The sequence below is a fragment of the Mytilus californianus genome, unplaced genomic scaffold (genome assembly GCF_021869535.1).
Source record: "Mytilus californianus isolate M0D057914Y unplaced genomic scaffold, xbMytCali1.0.p SCAF_11, whole genome shotgun sequence".
NCBI lineage: Eukaryota > Metazoa > Mollusca > Bivalvia > Mytilida > Mytilidae > Mytilus > Mytilus californianus.
The window spans coordinates 11,878,233-11,901,525 of record NW_026262593.1 but is presented as its reverse complement, the minus strand read 5'-3'; the positions used below and the strand labels follow the sequence as shown (position 1 = coordinate 11,901,525).

The 23,293-nt window shown below is 32.4% G+C and overlaps 1 protein-coding gene across 1 annotated transcript in view; it reads right to left on the bottom strand.

Moving 5' to 3' along the window:
- Positions 1-983: 983 nt before the first annotated feature.
- Positions 984-23,293, bottom strand: part of LOC127719564 (F-box/WD repeat-containing protein 7-like) — a 142,063-nt gene continuing 119,753 nt past the window's right edge. Inside the window, exon 12 of the mRNA XM_052225783.1 lies at positions 984-1,958. Coding sequence (XP_052081743.1) covers positions 1,763-1,958 — 196 coding nt within the window. The 3' untranslated portion in view covers positions 984-1,762. The remainder of the gene's footprint in view (positions 1,959-23,293) is intronic.

The following is a 23,293-nucleotide window of genomic DNA, read 5'->3' as shown; positions in this document are numbered from 1 at the left end:
GGTTGATTGATTGATGTTTCCTTTACGCCACCTCAGCATCTTTCAATAACATTATACATGTAAGTTCTAATGTTGCTCAGTCTTGTTTTCTATGTAGTGTTCAGTTAAATGTTATACGTTATGTCGTTGTTTTCTGTTAATTGCCTTGATATTGTTACTTTTTCCTATTACTTACGATCCTTTTTCTAAATGTTTCAAAAAGATTGCCAGAAAAATCTGAAACTTTTCATTCCAACAACACAGAAATGATACCTTAAGATATCTAGAGGTCGACACAAGGGCAAAGAACAGGTGCCCCAATGGCCGAGTGGTCTAAGTAGTAGTGATCACTCAGCACTGAGATTGTGAGTTCGAACTCAGCTCGTGGCATATTGAATTCAACTACCATATTAATTGACAAGGACCGTCAGTTTTGCATCTGAAGGTTGGTGCGTCTCTGCTTCCACCACAAATACAAGTTGACCACCATGATAAAGCCAAGGTAATTTAAAGGGGCCTTAGCATCAAAAATAGAGAATCTGATAACTAGACATGTATAGCTAATTACTTAATATTTACCGAACTAGATATATCGATAAATATATAAAATCTGTCAATTTGGTGATGTCTTAGGGTTAGACAAGCACACACATGATATTATATGATGTTAATGGTATTACTTATAAACCTATTTTAACAAGAGTAACTCAGTGGATCTCACTAACAAAGCAGGAACTGCTAACCCTTCCGCAGCACCTGAGTTCACCTTTGGTTTTGGTGGTGTTCGTGTTCAATCTTTATTTTTCTGGCTATTGTTTTATGGACTCTTTGTTTGTCTTTTCGTCGTTCTTCTTTTTTGCCACTGAGCTGTCTGTTTTAATTTGACTTATGGTAAAATAGTATAACAAAAAAACGAACTCCAAGGTAATTTAAAAAGGGGGAAGTTCATAAAAACTGACAAAATCAAACGTAATCAATAAATGGAACGAGGGAAAAACAACTGATTGCCTCTTGGTATCTTCTTTATATATATACAATTACTTGATAATTACCTTAACTGGTTATATCTACATACATGAACTGAGAATTTACCTAATCTGCTTTGTAATGTATATACCTAGATATATAATTACTTGATATTTACGTTAATTGGTTACTTCTGCATACATTACCTGAGAATATACCTTAACTGCCGCTTGTAATGTACATACCTAGATATATAATTGCTTGATATTTACGTTAAGTGGATATCTAGATATATAACTCCTTCGTATTTCCTTTCGAAAAAAACTTACCAAAGATAGTGACGCTCGAATAAAAAAGACCAATTCAAGAAATTGTAGAGCATTTAAAAGGATCCAAAATTCCGTAAGATTTTGCCAAATACAGCTGAGGTGATCTATTCTCGGGGTCGAAAATCCTTAGTATTTAGAACATTTCAAAGTTTTGTAAATAGTTAATTCATAAATACGATCATAACAAGATATCTAGATATATATTTCATTGGTATTAACTAATAAAAAATAACTCAAAACAAAAGACGATGTGACTGAATGAATTGAGTAGATTTTTTATATTTCTTTTCCTCGTTGATCCATACAATTTTATAGTTATATTAATTTATGTAGAGCAATAGTCCCATTTGCATAGTTCTTAGATTGGTCATTCTAACAAACCTTGTTGAAACTGGTTGTGTTTTTCTTTGAAAGACAATTTCAATATATTTAAACAAACTGTTGGTTTGTAATAATGTAGTATGTCTATCGTCCGCAAATCCCAGTTGTTATATTATATTACAATAACTAAGCCAACCCTGAGATGAATCACGTGACTGACTTGGGTGGTCATGACGCCCATCTTCTTCCGCTTCCGAATCAGTAGTTTCCACATCTGATTCTACATCGGAATCTTGATAATGTCTCTGTGCTAACTTAGGTACATAACGAGTAGATACCAAGTTTTCTTCATTTATATCTTTCCTGAAAAAAAAATTATATATGAATTAATTGTAAAGAAAATCATTTAAGACGAGTTTGGCAAAGAGCCCAGAGTTTGGTTCCACCACTGGTAACTGTTCGAATAGCACTCTTGTTTTGTGTCACAATATACTACTCGACTAGATTCGGTGGTATTCCTGTGTGTGTATATGCATATAAAAGTTGACTATGAATAAAATGAAATGCTTAGCAAACGGTAATTAGACATCAACCCAACGACAAAAAAAAACCCAAAAGACATCTTGGGGTCAACATACGGTTATAGTCTTAAAACACAAAACAATTGATTCCTTGTTGATAAGTTTACGTACAGTGGCAGATATTTCAAACATATCCAGGGAGATAACAAATTAGACAAATGATTTAGGCAGATTTTGCCAAGTGGTTGAAATGGGATATAATGCGAGAAATTTTATCTACCAATGGAAAAGGTATAAACTAAAAGATGGGGTGGAAATTTTTGTCACCTAGTTAAGGGTCCCTACAAGAGTAATCGCAAAGATCCTTTTAATTGCATAGAGTGTACCAATCTCCAAACACCAGGTATCAAACTGCCAGGTTCTAATCGTGCAAGCTTTTTGGTAAATATCCCCTACAACATAACAAAAGCCCCCACAGCAGATGTCTTTCTATCGTATGTGGAAATCCTCGTGGCTATATTACAATAATCCAGTGTACCTTTAGTGTCTTTCATTCTGAACAAATCACTAACTGTTTTATGACACCCCACCCCCAATTAAATTTTTAATACCCGGGGATGACAAAAAGTAATATTTAATTATGCGCAGCAATACAGTGATTATTATATATCTTCTAAGTAATATGTCGTGTGCATATACGTTTGAAGATGGAAGAATGAAACTTACCGATACTAGTAGAGCTGTTTGGTCTATTGTAATTCTCTTCAGGGGATTAAAGAGTTGTGAAATTTCATTAGAAAACAAGAAAAACAATGTAAACAGTTGATTAAAGATTTAATTCCAATGTATCTCTCAGATCAAACACATGCGTATTAGCAGAAGTCCATTACTAGAGACTTCTGGTATTAGATATAGTATATGGGTATAGCTACTTTATAACATGATATCAGGATTATTATAAAATGAAATCAATTAATTTATAAAGCAAGATACACGAAGGATATACAATTACATTGAGTGGTCTGTACTTCGGTACTGGCATCAAAATACGGATATTGTTTTATTAAAATTTGCTGTTTCACATTTTTTAAAAATTATTTAAAATCAAGGAATATATCTCCATCGTGCAAATCTCTGATTTCTTGCCGGCTTTGACTTTACTTTATGTCCTTTTTGGTTTATAAGCTCTTAATTTTTTTTAATACATTTTGGTTTTTCAGACATTTTGGCACCGAACAACATTGAAGAAACCTTAATCATCTGGTGAAGTAAAATTGATATCTATACTACTAAAATAGCGAGGTCCAATTTGTTAGCCGGGATGACGTAAACACGACGATTGTCGAATCAAAGAATTCAACTTTATATGTAACTGATGTACGGTGTTGATTAAAAATTACACCATTCAAGGCCCTTTTGTTTTCCACATAATTAATATTACCAATAATTAACAAGTTCTGTGTCGAATGCGATACCGATTCCAATAGTACCTGTTACCTGTTACCTAATATGTAGCTATAGGTTCCGCCTCTGTCAGGCGCACCACTGATCAGTGTATTTGGGTTTGCTATATGCACGGGTCATCATAAATCGCACCCGAACTTCGTCATTATACTTGGATCGACACTACTAAATTCAATCATTGACAAACAAAATATATCTACAAGTAGTTTCCGGCTGTAGTAAGAAAACCAAGACGGATTTAAACAGAAAAATTTTGACAGCAGAGAAAACTGTGCACCTTACAATCAGTACGACTTTATCAAATGACAATATGAATACTAAAAATCCAGGCTGAAAAAAGGTGTAGGTACTTTAATCCAGCCTAGGGCCCGCGATGTCGCGGATGTGTTCTAGTGTTAAATTAATATTATTGGTGACATAATGGTGTAATTCTTTTATAGAAATGTATATTTACGTGTAATATATTTTACACCAAAATATCACTAACATTAGAGGATAATTTATTAAATCAGAGTGCTTTTTTTAAAAAAGAAAAATTGATATACTCGGGGCTTACTTACATCTCACTAACAATAGTATTTACATAGAAGTGCTATCATGTATCAGCATCATCTAAAAGTTCAGATTATGGCAATTAAACCAGAAAAGCCAAGATAGCACAGCGATTCAAAATTGCCATACAAAAGCAGTGACAAGGTATCAATTTGATGACAGAAAAATAGATGCAATTAAGATTGCATATAAAATTCGTAACTACAAAACATCTTTTGAAAGTGTTACTGCATTTGGATAATGACACTATTTCATGTTTTATCAAAACTAATTGCTCTTTAAGAACAAGAGAAAAGATCAAATATTTATTTATTACTTCTATGCAAATCAGATGAAGTCGACTCATATCTTCGTGGCTGACGCCACTCAGATAGAAGACTACATCTAATACTTACACTACGATGGGATTTAAATTTAACCGGATATTCTACATTTATCATGCTTTACCATGAAATAAGGTCAAATTGTTGAAAGAACTAACTCCTTAATTATTGAAATCTACAGTTTTGCATCAACCATAATATTTTGGTGCCATTTAGATACGTGGGCTAACACCCTCATAGATGTATCTAATCATGACTTATCAAAGTTGTAGGATTTGGCACCATACAAAAGATTGACTTTTGGTTTGTTTCTGTATAAGCATTTATGACTAAACAATAAGATTATTATTAACTCATTCTGTGTTAAATTGATCATCTACCCTTGGTCACTGAGGTAGCCTTGGATAGATAAGAGAATCACATTGTATTCAGTAATAAAATAATAATGTCTGACATAAATAGAAAAGTAGGACAAATTGTAATCAATCAGTTCAAACTGATACAAGGAATTCATTTGCTATTCAAGATTAATGACCTCTGTCAGTCGATAAAAATCTTTATTGGTTATGAGGGACATATTGTTGAGGATTTAATATGTGTCAAACAAAATGGCAAAAAAAAAAAATAAGAGAAGCAAAACCGTTCCAGAGTGATCTCAGAGAAGATATAAAATATATTTATTAACCTTGTCAAGAAGAAAAACAAATATATAATTAATTATTTAGAAAACAGAAAGGTTAATAAAACTAGGTAATATTGAGTATTAGCTTAAACGATTTTTTTCTATATTTTTATGGATATAAATAACTTTAATGTAACCTTGGTTTTTATTGAGGAGCTTTAGAGCTAAGAGTCTTACAGAGAACCCGGCTTGGATCAAATCTCCTTCATAGAGAGGACCAGAGGGGTGTTCTTTGTCATGCACAGTTCGTGTTATAGTCAATACCTGTATTGGAACTTCAATGATATGTGAATGAAAGGAGATGAGGGGTAAAGGTCAATGAGACAGCAATCAAACAACACAACTAACCAAGAGACATTGGTCCATACCACAGGTCAAGCGCTAAATCATCCCAGCCCAAGTCTATATATTTCAAGTTTTATCATTAAAGGCTGCGATTTCAAAAGTGGTCAAGCTTTTAACTGTCGTTTTTTAAGCCAATAATACAATTCCCAATTCATTTATTCTAAGTTGGATAAAATAGCCTTTCAGCGCTACGTCATTACTCTTTATATATTATTATAAGGATTATAAAACTTATCCTTCTCCATGTGAAATTTGGAAATGATTGTTACATCTCAGACCATTCCTGTTTTACGTTTGCTTTGTGATAGTTATTCTTTCAAAGCTCTGATAAAGATGCAAGAGAGCATTGTAAATTAGTAAGTTCATTCTTCTGTTAGATTGGTCAGATGACCAACGCCTCAACCAATGGGTATACTGTTTACATATTATTTTTAAAAACTGTCACGTTTGCAACTTGTTTAACGGGATGCCACATTTTTATTATCTCCCAGAATAATTGAACAATATTTAAAAGTTACAAAAGGTTAATGGTCATTTAAATTTTGACTAAATCGTGTTACTTCGAGCACAGACATAGTCAAAATTAAAAATTTATTGTTCTAAAATCCCAAATCTGGATTTTCTCCAAAACAACAAACAAAATAACTTAAGGTATACATAGGTACAGAGAAGACATGTATAAACTGCACCTTTTTAAAAAAATTGTCTAATGAGGTAGCAGATTTTTTTTTTATTTAATCCGATGTCTACATTACGAGAGAAAAAAATGATAATATGAACAATATAATAAACGAATACTCAGACTAGTACTGTTAAAACCAACTTATTTTCGCGAATACTTATTTTGCGTTTAACCCTTTCGAGTTGACTTGGCGGCGATTTATTCTCACGCTTTTATAATGTTCTTGATGTGTTTATATAATAGAAGACCCTAATTAATATTATGTTCGCGATATTGTCTTACTCGCAAAAGTCTATCCTGGTATCCTGGAGGTTTGATCAGGATATCAGGCTAGCGAAAGTCGCGAAACTGACAAATTGCTCGCAAAAATTACTTGATTAACTGAATATATATAGTGAAACCATAGATATATCTACGGTGAAACAAAGTAAGGAAATGTACATTTTATTTTGGGCTATCCCTAATACCCTTTATGCAAAATTGATCAGACATCATAATCATTATTTCGAAATTTACGATGGCTGTTTTTCAAGGTCTGACAGATTGGAAAATATAGGATATCTGACTTACTACTAACTCTTATTAAAGTCCACAGATCTATAAATTCTCCTGTTTGTGTTTTAGTTATATCTGAGACTACTTTTACACGTGTTATAGTAGTCTCAGGTTATATATACCATGTATACAGATCTAAGAAAACATAAAACAAAACTAACAGAGAGTATATAACAGTTATGACACAGTCCACTTCCTGGTTACGCTAAGCACGTAGACCAACCAATAAAAGCAAGCTTAAGTCAACAATATCACTAAATACTTCAAGTAAATGAATGCTCCGTCATGTAAGCCTATTATCACGATTATTACATGTGGATGAATTTACATCACGTCTCAGTGGCAAATATTAACATTAGAAATTCTTAATCTTAAACCTGTTTTCGTAAATATTCATCTGTTCTAATTTATAATTAAACCTTTTTTTCGTATTAGTTACATGTGGATATTCTTTATATATATTAAATATATATATATATAGACTCAGCTAGGTCACACTTTCCTTAAATTAACATCAAAATCTCGTAACAGGCATTTAATAATATTCTTTTCAATAAGAAAATCTCTTAGGTACAATAATTCATATGTTTGATTTTAAATTTCTTGAAAAATATATTGTTTTTCAAAAGGGAAATGCCAAGAATATATCATCTCTGAGATTACTATAACACACAATCAGTACATTTCAAAAATTTCAAAATGTAGTGAAAAAAAATTATTTCAAAAGAGAATCAACAAAAAAATATAAAGTTTGTTTTCGTTGAAAATTAGGGATTGAAATTAAGCAACATTGAATTTCAAAAACAATTAATTCTTATTATATTTTTTTTGGATTTTTTTTATATTAAAGAAAAATTTATGTCCCCTCCCAACAAAAGATAAATTCTCTGTGTCTTATATTATTGGAAGCATTATAGCCAAAACAACTTTTTAATTCTTGTTCTAACAAAAGCTCAATAAAGAAATTATGTTTTGTGACTAGCTTTACTGGCAGGTAATTGTCAGTTACTAAATTGTCTTTATAACACCAACAGAATAAAGGGCGGTATACACACAATTAAAGCTTTGTATTGTAAGACTTTAGTCATAATACAAAATCTTACCTTGTGTACATGCTTAATACAGTGTACTACAAGTTTTTTTTATAATCTTATGATTGTATTAGGGATAGAGCAATGTTCTATCCATAATAAAAATCTTAGCTGACCTTTTATCTTCATCCAATCAAGTTGTTCCATTCTAGGGTCAACTGAATATAAGTATGTTTATACTACATTAATGCATTTGGTTCTTGCTAAAATTGTGGACTTCACATAATAATAATACTTTATTCCGTAAGCAAACACAGCTCATGGAATTAAACAGATACACAAATTATACAGTGAGAAATTTATATATTACTGAAAAATTATTAATCCAGGGTGTTCGATATCATAAACTAGTCAAAACATTTACTAAATTTTATCATCGGTATAAGGACATCATTCGTAAATATAACTCAACATGCAGACATCTTATACGTTCGGGTATTTCACATCCAATCTTTTATGGTAATATTCTTTACAAAGCACAAAAATGTCAGTATTCACCTCATATGCTAACAAAACCTTTAAACAGACTTATTAAGAAGGGATATAGTTACAATACTGTTGTCTGGTCATTAAAATTTGCATATTTTGGCTTTAATATTGATTCATTTATAGGGTCTTTGCATCAGAATTAAACATATTTATTCTAAAACCAGTTGTTGGCATGACACGGGTTATGTTCTTCTCATATATTATATGACGGTATCATACTAAACCCCTAACAGGAGGGATTGTGCCTGATATTCATATGATGAAGACATAATCTTTCAATCAGTTTAATTGAGGTCTGGAGCTGGCATGTCAGTAACTGCTAGTAGTCTGTTGTTATTTATGTATTATTGTCATTTTGTTTATTTTCTTTTGTTTCCTATTCTGACATCGGACTTGGACTTCTCATAAACTGAGTTTTACTGTGCGTACTGTTGTACATTTGTTTTTTCTACATTGGCTAGAGGTATAGGGGGAGGGTTGAGATCTCAAAAAACATGTTTAACCCCGCCGCATTTTTGCGCCTGTCCCAAGTCAGGAGCCTCTGGCCTTTGTTAGTCTTGTATCATTTTTAATTTTAGTTTCTTGTGTATAATTTGGAGTTTAGTATGACGTCCATTATCACTGAACTAGTATACATATTTGATTAGGGGCCAGCTGTAGGACGCCTCCGTGGTGCGGGAGTTTCTTGCTGCATTGAAGACCCATTGGTGGCCTTCGGCTGTTGTCTGCTCTATGGTCGGGTTGTTGTCTCTTTGACACATTCCCCATTTCCATTCTCCATTTTACATATACATATACAGCATTAATGTCATAAACGATTTTTAGCATGTAGCGGCGTTTGGCATACAATTTACATTGGTATTAACGGTACATAACAAACAATCAAGTGTTACGAATTTTCTCTGCCTCATAAAGGTCTTTACCCAGATTATTTAACTCCTTAATATTTCTTACAGATAATAACTGAACTAGTTTGAAACATAAGAGATGTTGAAAAACTTATTATATTTTTTAAAAGATAATTTAAATTCTACTTTGATCTTCCTTCCAAAACCATCCAGTATTGCATGATGAACCGAGTATTTTATTACTCTATTTGTTCTTGGACCAACTATTCCCAGGTTTGATTAAAGTTCTTGTCAAATATTTCCTTTTAAGTTTCTGTTTTTCATTAACTTTATTACGGAAAATAGCAAAGTAGTAGACACGTTAAAATGACTGCATCTTCCATTTATTACACTAATAGATAGGAAAAAGTATGAGCAATAAGTGTACACCAATTAATAGGAAAAAGTATGAGCAATAAGTGTACACCAATTGATAGGAAAAGTATGAGCAATAAGAGTACACCAATTGATAGGAAAAAGTATGAGCAATAAGTGTACACCAATTGATTGGGAAAATTTGAGCAAAAAGTGTACAACAATTGATAGGAAAAAGTATGATAAATAAGTGTACACCAATTGATAGGAAAAGTATGAGCAATAAGTGTTCATCAATTGATAGGGAAAATTTGAGCAAAAAGTGTACAACAATTGATAGGAAAAAGTATGAGAAATAAGTGTACACCAATTGATAGGAACAGTATGAGCAATAAGTGTAAACCAATTGATAGGAAAAAGTATGAACAATAAGTGTACACCAATTGATAGGGAAAATTTGAGCAATAAGTGTACAACAATTGATAGGAAAAAGTATGACCAACAAGAGTACATCAATTGATAGGAAAGTATGAGCAATAAGTGTGCACCAATTTATAGGGGAAAATTTGAGCAAAAAGTGTACAACAACTGATAGGAAAAAGTATGAGCAATAAGTGTACACCAATTGATAGGAAAAAGTATGAGCAATAAGTGTACACCAATTGATAGGGAAAAGTATGAGCAATAAGTGTACACCAATTGATTGGAAAAGCATGAACAATATTATTATTTGTTTTCAATCTGATAAGAACAATCTTTCCATGTGTACAAGAGCAACCCATGATACAAAAATCTTATAAGACAAATCTCATCATGTGTACAAGCCTTAATAGTGAGTGAATTCTACAGAATTACTTCAATTAAAATTTTGTTTTTGTTAAGAATGTCCTTCTTATACATTATTGGATAATTACTCAAATTTTGCATAAATCTTTCAAAAAGCCTTATGAGCAAAGGCATTTACAAGTTGGTCACATGTTTGGAAGTAGGCTAAAATGCTGTAAAAGTTAAAGATTGAAGATAAATGTCAAAGTTGCTCTACCTGTTACTGGGTTAGATGTCAGCATGATTTCTACAAATATAAAAATACATCTTGACACCTAACTAATTCCTGCTATTCAATGACGTACTATGTTTCTTGTCATATCTATATATGTATGTTTATTTTTCTGTTTGTCACAGCAAACATGTATTAGTCCATAAATATTTATTAACAATACCATGCTGTCAGATACCCAAAATTGGATGTTACGAAGAAGAAAACACAAACTCGCTTTTACATCTTCTGAATTATAATGCTTTATAATAAGTAGTTCCTCAATATAGGCAGGGTTACGTCTCACTAAGGATTTTTGAAGGCAAGTCCAGGGACTCATCATTTAGTTTTGCTATTAGCAATCATCTATGTCCTGTATAATAAACAGCGATATCCATTTAGGGCAAAAAAAATTACTAGCGCTGATTAAGTTTACTTTTTGGAAGAGAGCCAGCAAATATTAACATTTATCATTGCAATTCCACTTTTGGTTTAAATTATTCAAAATGCTATTTAGGTATTTTGAGAGAGCATATTTGTTGAACATCAAAATTAAATTCACTTATAGGATTTTTAACATTTTCACACAAATTCATAACATCAAAAATGTTATTCAGTGTTATAATACATTATGTGTTAGTTACAGAAAAGAAAACTCTGGACCTATGTGCATCTTCAACACCAACATTGTAGACTAGAATATAATTCGGGACTAAAATCTCTTTTTGGTTGATCCTGTTGTCACTCAGCTGATCATTTTTACAGTTTACAGTTTTTTCTAACTTCTTTAATTTTTGCCCTGACAATTTTGGCCATGTTGCCATATTTGTAGATCTTGTCCTGCTGATCATTTGTGCTTTTAAGATATCCATCTACCTTTCATAGTTTTCAAGATAATAAGCAACAAATTGCTTCGCCGAGCACAGCTGTATACGACCGCAGAGGTCCAACCCTGAACAGTTGGGGCAAAGATGGACGCGATATTTGCGCTTGATACACTATACAGGTCTGAATTTGGATTGTAATTAAATATTTGACACATAAAAGGTTTCTGACACAGAATAACTGTAGTCAAAGAACTTAGAATTGGTTATATGATTTGAATTTATATTCAATTTTTTGCTTTTGTGCAATACACTTTGCCGTTGCGAATTGACCCCCCCCCCCCTTCCCCACAAAAAAAAAAATTAAAAAATTTACCCCCCTTTTTTTTTGCTTTTGTGCAATACACTATGTCCTTCTTATACATTCATGGATAATTACTAAAATTTTGCATAAATCTTTCAAAAAAGCCTTATTAGTTTAGGCGTTTATAAGTTGGTCACATGTTTGGAAGTAGGCTAAAGTGCTGTAAAAGTTAAAGATTGAAGATACATGTCAAAGTTGCTCTAGCAGTTACTGGGTTAGATGTCAGCATGATTTCTACAAATATAAAAATACATCTTGAAACACCTAACCAATTCCTGCTACTCAATGACGTACTACCCGGTATGTTTTTTGTTTTTATTTTTCCTATTAGCAATCCTCTATGTCCTGTATAATAAAAAGTGATATCCATTTAGGGCAAAAAAAATTACTAGCGTTGATTAACAGTTTACTTTTTGGAAGAGAGCAAGCAATTATTAACATTTATCATTGCAATTCCACTTTTGGTTTAAATTATTCAAAATGCTATTAAGGTATTTGTTGAACATCAAAAGCAGACAATCACAATACATATAATGCATGAGAGTCTGGATAAGGGGGTCCTTCAATTCTATATTTTCTAATTTTTAAAGACTTTTTTCTTTATTCTTTATAAATATTTACCCATTATTCTCTGTTATTTATATTTTAGCACCCCATCTCTCATAATTCTCTGTTCTTTATTTTTTTTGCCTTTTTTTCTATTATTTTATTATCTTTTTGTCCCATGTTTCTGTAGTATTAGCCCATTATACTCTATTCTGTAACCCAATCCAGACCCTCCTCATACATGGGTAACATCTTGATACATGTCATGTTAGATAAAGGAAAGGTAGCTAACATAATTCAAAAGGCAAGTATTCTGTGAATATCTTATCTGTTACAATTTGTAAACAAACATTGATACAACATAGCAGATTTTTTTTTATTTCAAAATTAAATTCACTTATAGGATTTTTAACATTTTCACACAAATTCATAACATCAAAAATGTTATTCAGTGTTATAATACAATATGTGTTAGTTACAGAAAAGAAAACTCTGGACCTAAGTGCATCTTCAACACCAACATTGTAGACTAGAATATAATTTGGGACTAAAATCTCTTTTTGGTTGATCCTGTTGACTCAGCTGATCATTTTTACAGTTTACAGTTTTTTTCTAACTTCTTTAATTTTAGCCCTGACAATTTTGGCCATGTTGCCATATTTGTAGATCTTGTCCTGCTGATCATTTGTGCTTTTAAGATATCCATCTACCTTTCATAGTTTTCAAGATAATAAGCAACAAATTGCTTCGCCAAGCACAGCTGTATACGACCACAGAGGTCCAACTCTGAACAGTTGGGACAAAGATGGACGCGATATTCGCGCTTGATACACTATACAGGTCTGAATTTGGATTGTAATTAAGTATTTGACACATAAAAGGTTTCTGACACAGAATAACTGTAGTCAAAGAACTTAGAATTGGTTATATGATTTGAATTTATATTCGATTTTTTGCTTTTGTGCAATACACCTTGGTGTTGCGAATTGACCCCCCCCCCCCCGGCCCCCCACAAAAAAAAATAAAAAATTTACCCCTTTTCCCTTTTTTTTTGCTTTTGTGAAATACACTATGCTGTTGCATATTAACCCCCCCCCCACACTTTTTTTTTGCCAAAAAAATAACATTTGAAGAACTTTTCTTTTCAATTTCTGAAATCTGAAATGAGAAAAATAACTCCCACCCCCCAATTTCTTTTTACCCTCCCCCCTTTTTTCCCCCCAAAAAATAAAAAATTCTTTCCCTCAAGATATGGTCATAATCTCAATTCAAATTTCCAATGGAGTTTGCAACCATAAATACCCATTTAAATTTACCATAGAGCTAACTTAATCTATTTTATAATAGAATTTAAAATATGGTGTCAAATTTTTCATATGGATTTTTTTGTAAAAAAAAAAAAGATGCAACATTTGTAGATAATTTTACTGGTCTTCCTTTATAAATATGCATTTCTTTAAACATAATTTAAAAGCAGTGTAAGGGAGGTAATCAAAACATTGTATTTGGATTACCTCCCTTACACTGCTTTTAAATTGTCTTAATGGTTCATTAACCATTACTTTATACATAATTTTAAAGCAGTGTAAGGGAGGTAATTCAAATGATGTATTTGAATTACCTCCCTTACACTGCTTTAAATTATGTTTTGTACTAAAGTATTTGTCCATTAACCAGGACACCCTTGTTTTTCCCCCTAATTCCTAAACGGTTTGAGCCATAACCCCCACCCCCCCCCCCCCCCCCCCGAAAGCAAATCCTAACCATCCCTTTGTGGTATGGAAACTTGTGGTATAATTTCAGAGAGATCCATACACCGTTCCACAAGTTATTGTCTGACTAGAATAATGCTTATTTTTTGGCCCCTAATTCCTTAACTGTTGGTACCATAACCCCCAAAATCAATCCCAACCTTCCTTTTGTGGTATTGAACCTTATGGTAAAATTTCATAGAGATCCATTCACTTAAACTAAAGTTATTGTGTGAAAACCAATGTGTCTTAGACAACAAAGACGAATGCAAAAATTTTTTGTTGTATAAAAACACATATGGTTAAAGTTGTCATTTAAGGGCACCAATTTCAATCAAGAGTTTACCTTCATTTTCAGCAATATTGACTTATTTGTAGATTTTGTCTTGCTGACCATTTTTGTTATCTGAAGTTTCTCTCCATCTATTAAGTTTGAAAATAATAGACAAAAAAAAGAAGAATGTGTCTGCCCGTGCTAAACCTTTGCAATTTTCCAAATTAAAAAGTGGCATAACTATAGAATGGTAAATGAGTCACAACCCTGAAATTCAAACTCTCTCTACAAGTTTTGGTTCTTAGCATTGAGTATGAGTTTTATAAAGTTTGGATGCTGCAAACTTAAGTAAGAGTGAAGAAACGACTGCCGGAAGGACGGTCAAGGGTAACACTTGATGACCCCCTTTTTTATAGGAGGGGGCATAAAAATGAATTCCGGATCACCATGATAATTAATAAGACAAGTGACATTTTATAGATCACAATGTGTCTTTTCTAAAAAGGGTAAACTTGATCATCTACAACCAATATTAAAGGACTAACCTTTTCTAACAAGGGAAAACTTAATCATCTACAACAAATATTTAAGAACTAACCTTTTCTAACAAGGGAAAACTTAATCATCTACAACAAATATTTAAGAACTAACCTTTTCTAACAAGGGAAAACTTAATCATCTACAACAAATATTTAAGAACTAATCTTTTCTCAGGTAAAGGTCAATAAATAACAGGCTACAAATAATTAAGACAGTAGTTACTAATTTAGTTCTAAGGTATTAAAAATAAATTCTAATTTAATATTTTTATGAAGAAAACACTGCGTCACTCACAGCTTTACATCAAAAATTATAAACTGAATGTTAAACTTATAAACTTTATTAACTTGTATAGCAACAGGTGGTGTTATATGTCCGTTGTTTAATTCAAAGTTCTGTTTTAAAAATATCAAGATTTAAATATATCTGAACTTATTGAGAATTATCTGTTACAGAAGCAAAACTTTGGTCAGTTTCATATTCTCACAGTTATGAAAGGATATTGAAGAAAATTATGTATCATTAAACATTCACATATCTTTTTAGTTTAATAAGTGCATCAGTATGTATAAGATATAGAGAGAAAAAGTCAATTGTCTATCCTAACTTTTAAAGAAGAAATTAATAATCTCCAAGCCTCAGTCTGACAAAGTTGATTCTATTCAAGTCTAGATTGGCTTTATTTACTTTTCAATCGTTACTCTGAATGTGTAATACCACCAAATCATAGTACGTCACATCCGGTTGAATACAAAAAAGGGTCGAAAAAAAAAATATTCCCTTGAATTTGACAGTTGTAGATAATTAATCCTACATTTCATTGCAGTAAAAAATTTCTGTGTCATTATAAAACATATATCTTGGGTATTTCAAAGCACCATTATTTTTGTATTTGGGGTTTCTATAGAATATTTTGGAAACTTGAGGTTACATGGTTACTAAAGCTTGTACACAGGTAAAAAAGAAGTGAAAATTTGATTGGTTAACTTCCAGTGATGGTTATTTTCTTATAAGCAAAAAAATGTGATGTGAAATTTTGTCTATAGTACTGGACAGGATAAAACTTTACTCATGCCAAGTATTTCTTTATTTGAAACAAAGATAAATTCTGCACAATTTTTTTGAAAAGTGCAAATTTAACAAAGACTAATAGGGGAAAATCAATGGTGGTATTACACCTGAACAAGAGCACTCTAAACAAATGTTGCAAAATATTCAAATACATGTATTTGAAACTTGGTAAGATAACAGTTTAAAGTATGATTGAAGTGGATAAACTTGTTACATATAATTTGTGATAACTATCAAGTAGAACTTTTACTTATCACCTTCAAAAAAGACGTAACATTTTTGAATGAATAAAAGAAGATGTTAAATATAAGACGAGAGAGTATTGTTACCCTATAACACACAAAAAAATAAAAAGGGCATTGTTGTATAGTCTATCTATATAATAGATATAAATGTAACAATTTTACTGCAGTGACAGATCAGATTGATGTCTCTTCAGTTATACTAGGTGAGAAACTATTTGAAAATCTAAAACTAAATACAAACTTTGAATGCTTGTAACTATCTGAACAGTTCAACGTTGTCTACAGAGAAAATCGTGTTTTTATATATCTGTTGGTGTTGTTCACAGAGAACGTATCATTTGTAATATCTGTTGGTGTTGTTCACAGAGAATGTATCGTTCGCATATATCTGTTAGTGTTCATGGTTCACAGAGAACAGAGAACGTATCGTTTGTATATATTTGCTGGTGTTGTTCATATTGTAAATATATTGCTTGTATTACCGGCAAGTGTAATAAATGTTTACAGAAAAACAAGCATGTTTCTATATATCTGCTTGTATTGTTTACAGAGAAATTATCACTTATAAATTTGCAGTTGTTGTAAAAAATATCTATTAAAGATTTAAACATGCTTGGTCAATTGTGCAAAGTTCTACCTACAATTATGAACAAAGGGTGATAACTCATCTCAAAATATTGATTTATAAATGATTCTTTGCTTGAAACAATTGAATTTATAATACACAATGAATCCAATTGTAATCCTCTCTGTTCTCACAAACAGTTTCAATAAAGAAGAATACTTTAAAGTTTGCTTTTTTCTGCGAGTATAAATATAGCTACATTTTAGGAAAACACTGGAACTTTATAAGTACACAAGCACAAAACATTTGAACACTAAATATTTGAACCGGTTCTTGCATAGATTATTTTCTAGGAAGACAGATTAAACAATATTTTTCAAATACCTAAGTTTTACAATTTAAAGCAAGGCAGACATGAAATGACCTTGATTGAGATATATGTATACACAATTTCTAGATATAAATTAATTAATCTAAATTTTTTGTCCCATAATCACAATTATATTCAATGCATGCTGAAGGAGATTTGTCTCTCATTTGCAATCATACCACATCTTCTTATTTTCATATAACAGCTTGAAAACATGTTGTAGGCAGAAATTAAAATCTTTACAGGATGGTCAAGTAGCACCACACCAATTAAAAATTAACAGATTAACACATTTATAATATTAATAGTTCGCTGTTCTACAAATTAACAAATTATAATTGACCTTCAACTTTCCTACAACTAGCCAGAGGATTGTTTAGGTCAAGCGACCAAATCCATGTGTGTTATCAATAATTAGATACAGCTAGTAATTTCATCTTAAAGGATGGGTACTTGCTATATGTAACTGTGAAAACTTAGTATATTAATGTTGATTGTAATATCAGTAGAACAGTGATCTTTGAGGTCACTAGAACAGCGATCTTTGAGGTAACTAGAACATGCAGTGACATTTGGAAAATGTCAAGTTTAACTTATTATGATAGACAGATGATTAAGTTCATTTAAGGCTGAAATATCAGCCTTATGTTACCAGTGGATAAAGCATTAAATGGCTGAAGTATTTTCTAAATGCATACTGGAAGAAAACTCCACTGCCACTGAAAATAATTCCCACTGAAATCTTCTGCAGTAAATTGTGTGTGCACTGGCCTAAAAACAGTTATTTCACAGTGCATTTCTTTTAGACAATAAACGAAATTAAAAAAATGCCTCCTGAAGAATTTTTACAGTATAGTGTACTACGTCTACTTTTTGGACAAATTATATCAAAATTATAGAAAACTTCATCACCTCTATTGAGTGTGTCCTGCCACAGATCTTCATTGAGTGTTTAATACCTCTGCCACTAAAATAGTTCCCTGATCTTCTAAAAGAAAATGAGAGTGCACAATTAACGCTCCTGAAAATAGTTCAAAGATCTTCTGCAATAAATTGAGTGTGGATTGCAAATGAAGTTTCCAGGTCTTCTAAAGTCAATAAGTTGAAATTATTATAACCTTTTTAATTTCAATAATCCCAACAGAAAATTTCAATAGTGATTAGGTATATGTTAAATGATATAGTGTGTGTAAACGAGTAAGAATACTGGTAAAATCTATTTTAAAATGCCTCACTATTAACTTTACCGAACCAATAACCTTGGCCAAATGGTATTACATACTTCTTAGAGCAGCTTTCTCTGCTTTGCAGTTTATTATCACCTGAGTCCTTAAATGGCTGTTAATTATATAATAGGTACTTTTGAAATTTACAATGGCCGAATGAAATATTTTCTACAGACAGTCAGCTCACATGAGCTTTGATTTAAACTAACCTTTGCATTTTTATGTTACATAATGCCTCATTAAGTCATTTTAAGAAAAGGAATTTTTTAAGTTCACATGCACTCTAGATTAACGTAAATAGTTGTCCTTGTACATTAAATTAGTTTATGGGAAAGCAGATTAGATAATGATTTAATGACTTAGTAAGCTCTGCAAAGAAGCAGGCAAACTAGACACAATAAAAACTATAAAATGCATCGAAAACAGACATCTCCTTTATATTTTTATATCTACTTGCTATTTATTGATCTCATTTTAGTATTTGAAGGTCTTTAACAAATATTTGAAATTCTGATTGCAATAATTGAGTACATCCTTTCTAGATTTACAATAATTAATTTAAATTTTTGCCTGTTGATCAATAATATTAGGCAGCAATAAATAGAGAAGAAATATATGGCTTTTTTAATATCACACCCATTATTATCAACCCTAGACACCAATTCTGCTCCACTCAGGGGTTATATTCATTGAGGGTTGATTATACATTGTATGATATTGAAAAAGCCATACCATATATACACTTTATTATACTACCTAAAATAAATATGTTCATGTGACACAAAGAAATACAGATTATAGGGCCTTGCAAGCATGACTGATATGGATATCATCACTGAGGCCCCTCATAGGGGTATCCAAGTAATAACATAATCACAATTTTTTTGCCAATGTAATCACATAATCACGAATTATTTTATTAAACAAGATAATCAAATAATCAAAAATACAGTCTTAGATTATCAAATAATAATGAAATATTTGGTCTGGTAATCAAATAATCACTATAAAAACAGCCAAGTAATCACATAATCAAAAACCCCACGAGGAGGCTCATCACTGTTGGCTGATAAAGAAAGATTGCCATTGGTTGTATTAGACATAAAACTGTTACAATTTAAGATCAGGCAGACAAATAAATAAGGAAATATTCTGTGTAGGAAGGGTGCAAACTGCAAAAGACATTGTTTCTTTTTGGGATCAGTGACAGTCTTGACCCTACATTTTTCAAAGCTTGAACTTATAATTTACATATTTAACAATAAGCTGTTGCATCGGACATTCTTCTTCTGATGTCAAATTTTCATGGGAAAGTATTGCGAGCTGTTCTGAGTAAAAGTGATCACGTGTTCTGAGTAATAGTGATCACGCGTATGACACCAATCTAAAGATCATTAACACATTTATATAGGGACAGTTTGCTGTCCTTTAATAATGATTATATATGTCAAACTATGAGGCCATAAATCTTTCTATCACAACCAATATATGGTTATCACTTATAGCTAGGTATTCCTAACTGTGAAAGCTTGATCAAATGTCAGTGGAGCAGTTTTAACTGTATAGCTGTGAATATCAATTTGAGTTGAATGTTATATGTACTTGTCCTGGTGTTAATTCATAATTACAGCTTGATGAAAGGTTCTTTAGATATCAATCTGTGTGGTAGATACTAGTACTCATGAGATTTTAATGTCATTTAATAGTCTTAGGTCGTCAAACACCTCCACAGTAGGTGAATATCCATCTGTGTGAGATCCTCATGAGTAGTGAAGGTCATCAAACACCTCCACAGTAGGTGAATATCCATCTGTGCAGATCCTCATGAGTAGTGAAGTTTATCAAACACCTCCACAGTAGGTGAATATCCATCTGTGCAGATCCTCATGAGTAGTGAAGGTCATCAAACACCTCCACAGTAGGTGAATATCCATCTGTGTGAGATCCTCATGAGTAGTGAAGGTCATCAAACACCTCCATAGCAGTTGAATATCCATCTGTGCAGATCTTTATGAGTAGTGAAGGTCATCAAACACCTCCATAGCAGTTGAATATCCATCTGTGCAGATCCTCATGAGTATTGAAGGTCATCAAACACCTCCATAGCAGTTGAATATCCATCTGTGCAGATCCTTATGAGTAGTGAAGGTCATCAAACACCTTCATAGCAGTTGAATATCCATCTATGTGAGATCCTCATGAGTAGTGAAGGTCGTCAAACACCTCCACAGCAGTTGAATATCCATCTGTGCAGATCCTCATGAGTAGTGAAGGTCATCAAACACCTCCATAGCAGTTGAATATCCATTTGTGTGAGATCCTCATGAGTAGCCAAGGTCATCAAACACCTCCATAGCAGTTGAATATCCACCTATGTGAGATCCTCATGAGTAGTGAAGGTCATCAAACACCTCCATAGCAGTTGAATATCCATCTGTGCAGATCCTCATGAGTAGTGAAGGTCATCAAACACCTCCATAGCAGTTGAATATCCATCTGTGTGAGATCCTCATGAGTAGTGAAGGTCTTCAAACACCTCTATAGCAGTTGAATATCCATGTGTGTGAGATCCTCATGAGTAGTGAAGGTCATCAAACACCTCCATAGCAGTTGAATATCCATCTATGTGAGATCCTCATGAGTAGTGAAGGTCATCAAACACCTCCATAGCAGTTGAATATCCATCTGTGCAGATCCTCATGAGTAGTGAAGGTCATCAAACACCTCCATAGCAGTTGAATATCCATCTGTGTCAGATCCTCATGAGTAGTGAAGGTCATCAAACACCTCCATAGCAGTTGAATATCCATGTTTGTGAGATCCTCATGAGTAGTGAAGGTCATCAAACACCTCCATAGCAGTTGAATATCCATGTGTGTGAGATCCTCATGAGTAGCCAAGGTCATCAAATACTTTAGTAGTCAAGGTTATATTTGTAAAGATAAAATATATTTTGGTACATTGTTGGTTTTTGCTCTTTTCTTATTAATTGAGTTGTAACATGTTTTTTCATCAGTAGAAAAGATGGATTGATGGATAAGTAAGTGAATTGGTGTTAAGCTTCCAGTGGCAAATATTACATGCATACCAGGATGAGAATATGATAAAGTGGTATGAATATGAACCCTGTTTGTTATACTAGACCAACACACTGAGCCTTTAGATTTTTAATGCAATGTTCACATAGGGTCCAGGAGAGACATTGTCATCATACCTGGAATTCTCCAAATAACAAAAAAACAATTAATCAACTATCTGCACTCTATGTATAAATAATTATACAAATGGCATAGGCAATTAACTTTCCTTGTTCTTTTAACTGTGCCATAATCTAGATTACACATAGCTAAGATCAGTGCATTAACTTCAACCTCTGAGATACATGTATAACTGCACAGTTCAAATGTACTCTTATGCCTTACAATTACAGCAGAGTTGGTCAAATAACAACTTTGTGCAACTTCAACATGTTTGGACATAAGAAATGAAATAAAGGTTGTAAAAATGCTAGGGACGGGAGAATTTAAAAAAAAAGGCACCTTACTGAAACTGGGAATTCATTATGGTATTTTTTTTACAATGTTATTAAGATTTTGTAAATATAGTTTAGGGGACTTAATTTAATGGGATAATATTTTAAGCATAAAATTGAGAATGGAAATGGGGAATGTGTCAAAGAGACAACAACCCGACCATAGAACAGACAACAGCAGAAGGTCACCAACAGGTCTTCAATGCAGCGAGAAATTCCTGCACCCGGAGGCGTCCTTCAGCTGGCCCCTAAACAAATATATATACTAGTTCAGTGATAATGAACGCCATACTAAACTCCAAATTGTACACAAGAAACTAAAATTAAAAATAATACAAGACTAACAAAGTCTAGAGGCTCCTGACTTGGGACAGGCTCAAAAATGCGGCGGGGTTAAACATGTTTATGAGATCTCAACCCTCCCCTTAGTAAAACAGGACAAATAAATAAATCAATAGATTTTGTTAAGTTGTGGCATGTCTTCTGTTTTGTCACCAAATACAGTTGAAAAATTGTGTGTGTGTTTGGGTGGGAGAGGGGAGGGGAGGGGAGGGGAGGAGAAAATCCAAAAAGTTAATGTGAATTGATGACATTCACATACATTTCTAAACCGTTATTGACCAATCAAATCAATATATGTTAGTTATACTGCAGATGGGTAACCGGTTAACCCAACTCCTGAGTTAAGTCCCAACCTTGTTCATGTCAAGTTGGGTCACAATAGGCTGTGCAGTACAACAATCATATACAGACTTGGCTGTTCAATAACTATTACCCAATACCTGGGCAAGTCATTTATTATAGCATGAACTTTTCAACCAAACATCTTCCTTAAATTGTATTGAAGTATGTGGGATAAAATTAAATCTAAAATAACATTCATCTGTCTGTTTCTAAAAGCTTCTGTCAAAGCAATTGATGTTTTAAAGAATAATAAAATATTGATATATTTATCAAAATATACTGAGTATTTTGTTTCTGTCATATGATATGGTAAATGTCTAACTATTGTCTTTTGATGAAAAGGTCATAAGAGATTAAATGAGATACTTAAATTTTCAAAGGGTTAATTTGGGGCCCCCTAATAGAGCACTTGTAAGACAAAATCAACAAGAGGCTGTTAGAGTAACAGCAAACCGGATTTTTTAACATTTATTTGTGTCCTGGCATTTTTCAATATCATAAGGACCATAACTCCTGAACGGTAAAAGTGACAATCATCAATATTGAACTTGACATCTGTTTTGTCATCAGTAACAACATATTAAAATTTGATTTTTTTTTTGGTTGAACGGTTCATGAGTTAAAGCACGGACATGTCTGGAAAGACCTTTCTTCAGTCTTTCAAGAACCATAACTCCTGAACGGTGAAAGTAAAAATCGTCAATATTGAACTTGACATCCATTTTGTCATCAGTAACAACATATTAAAATTTGAAAACAGCTTT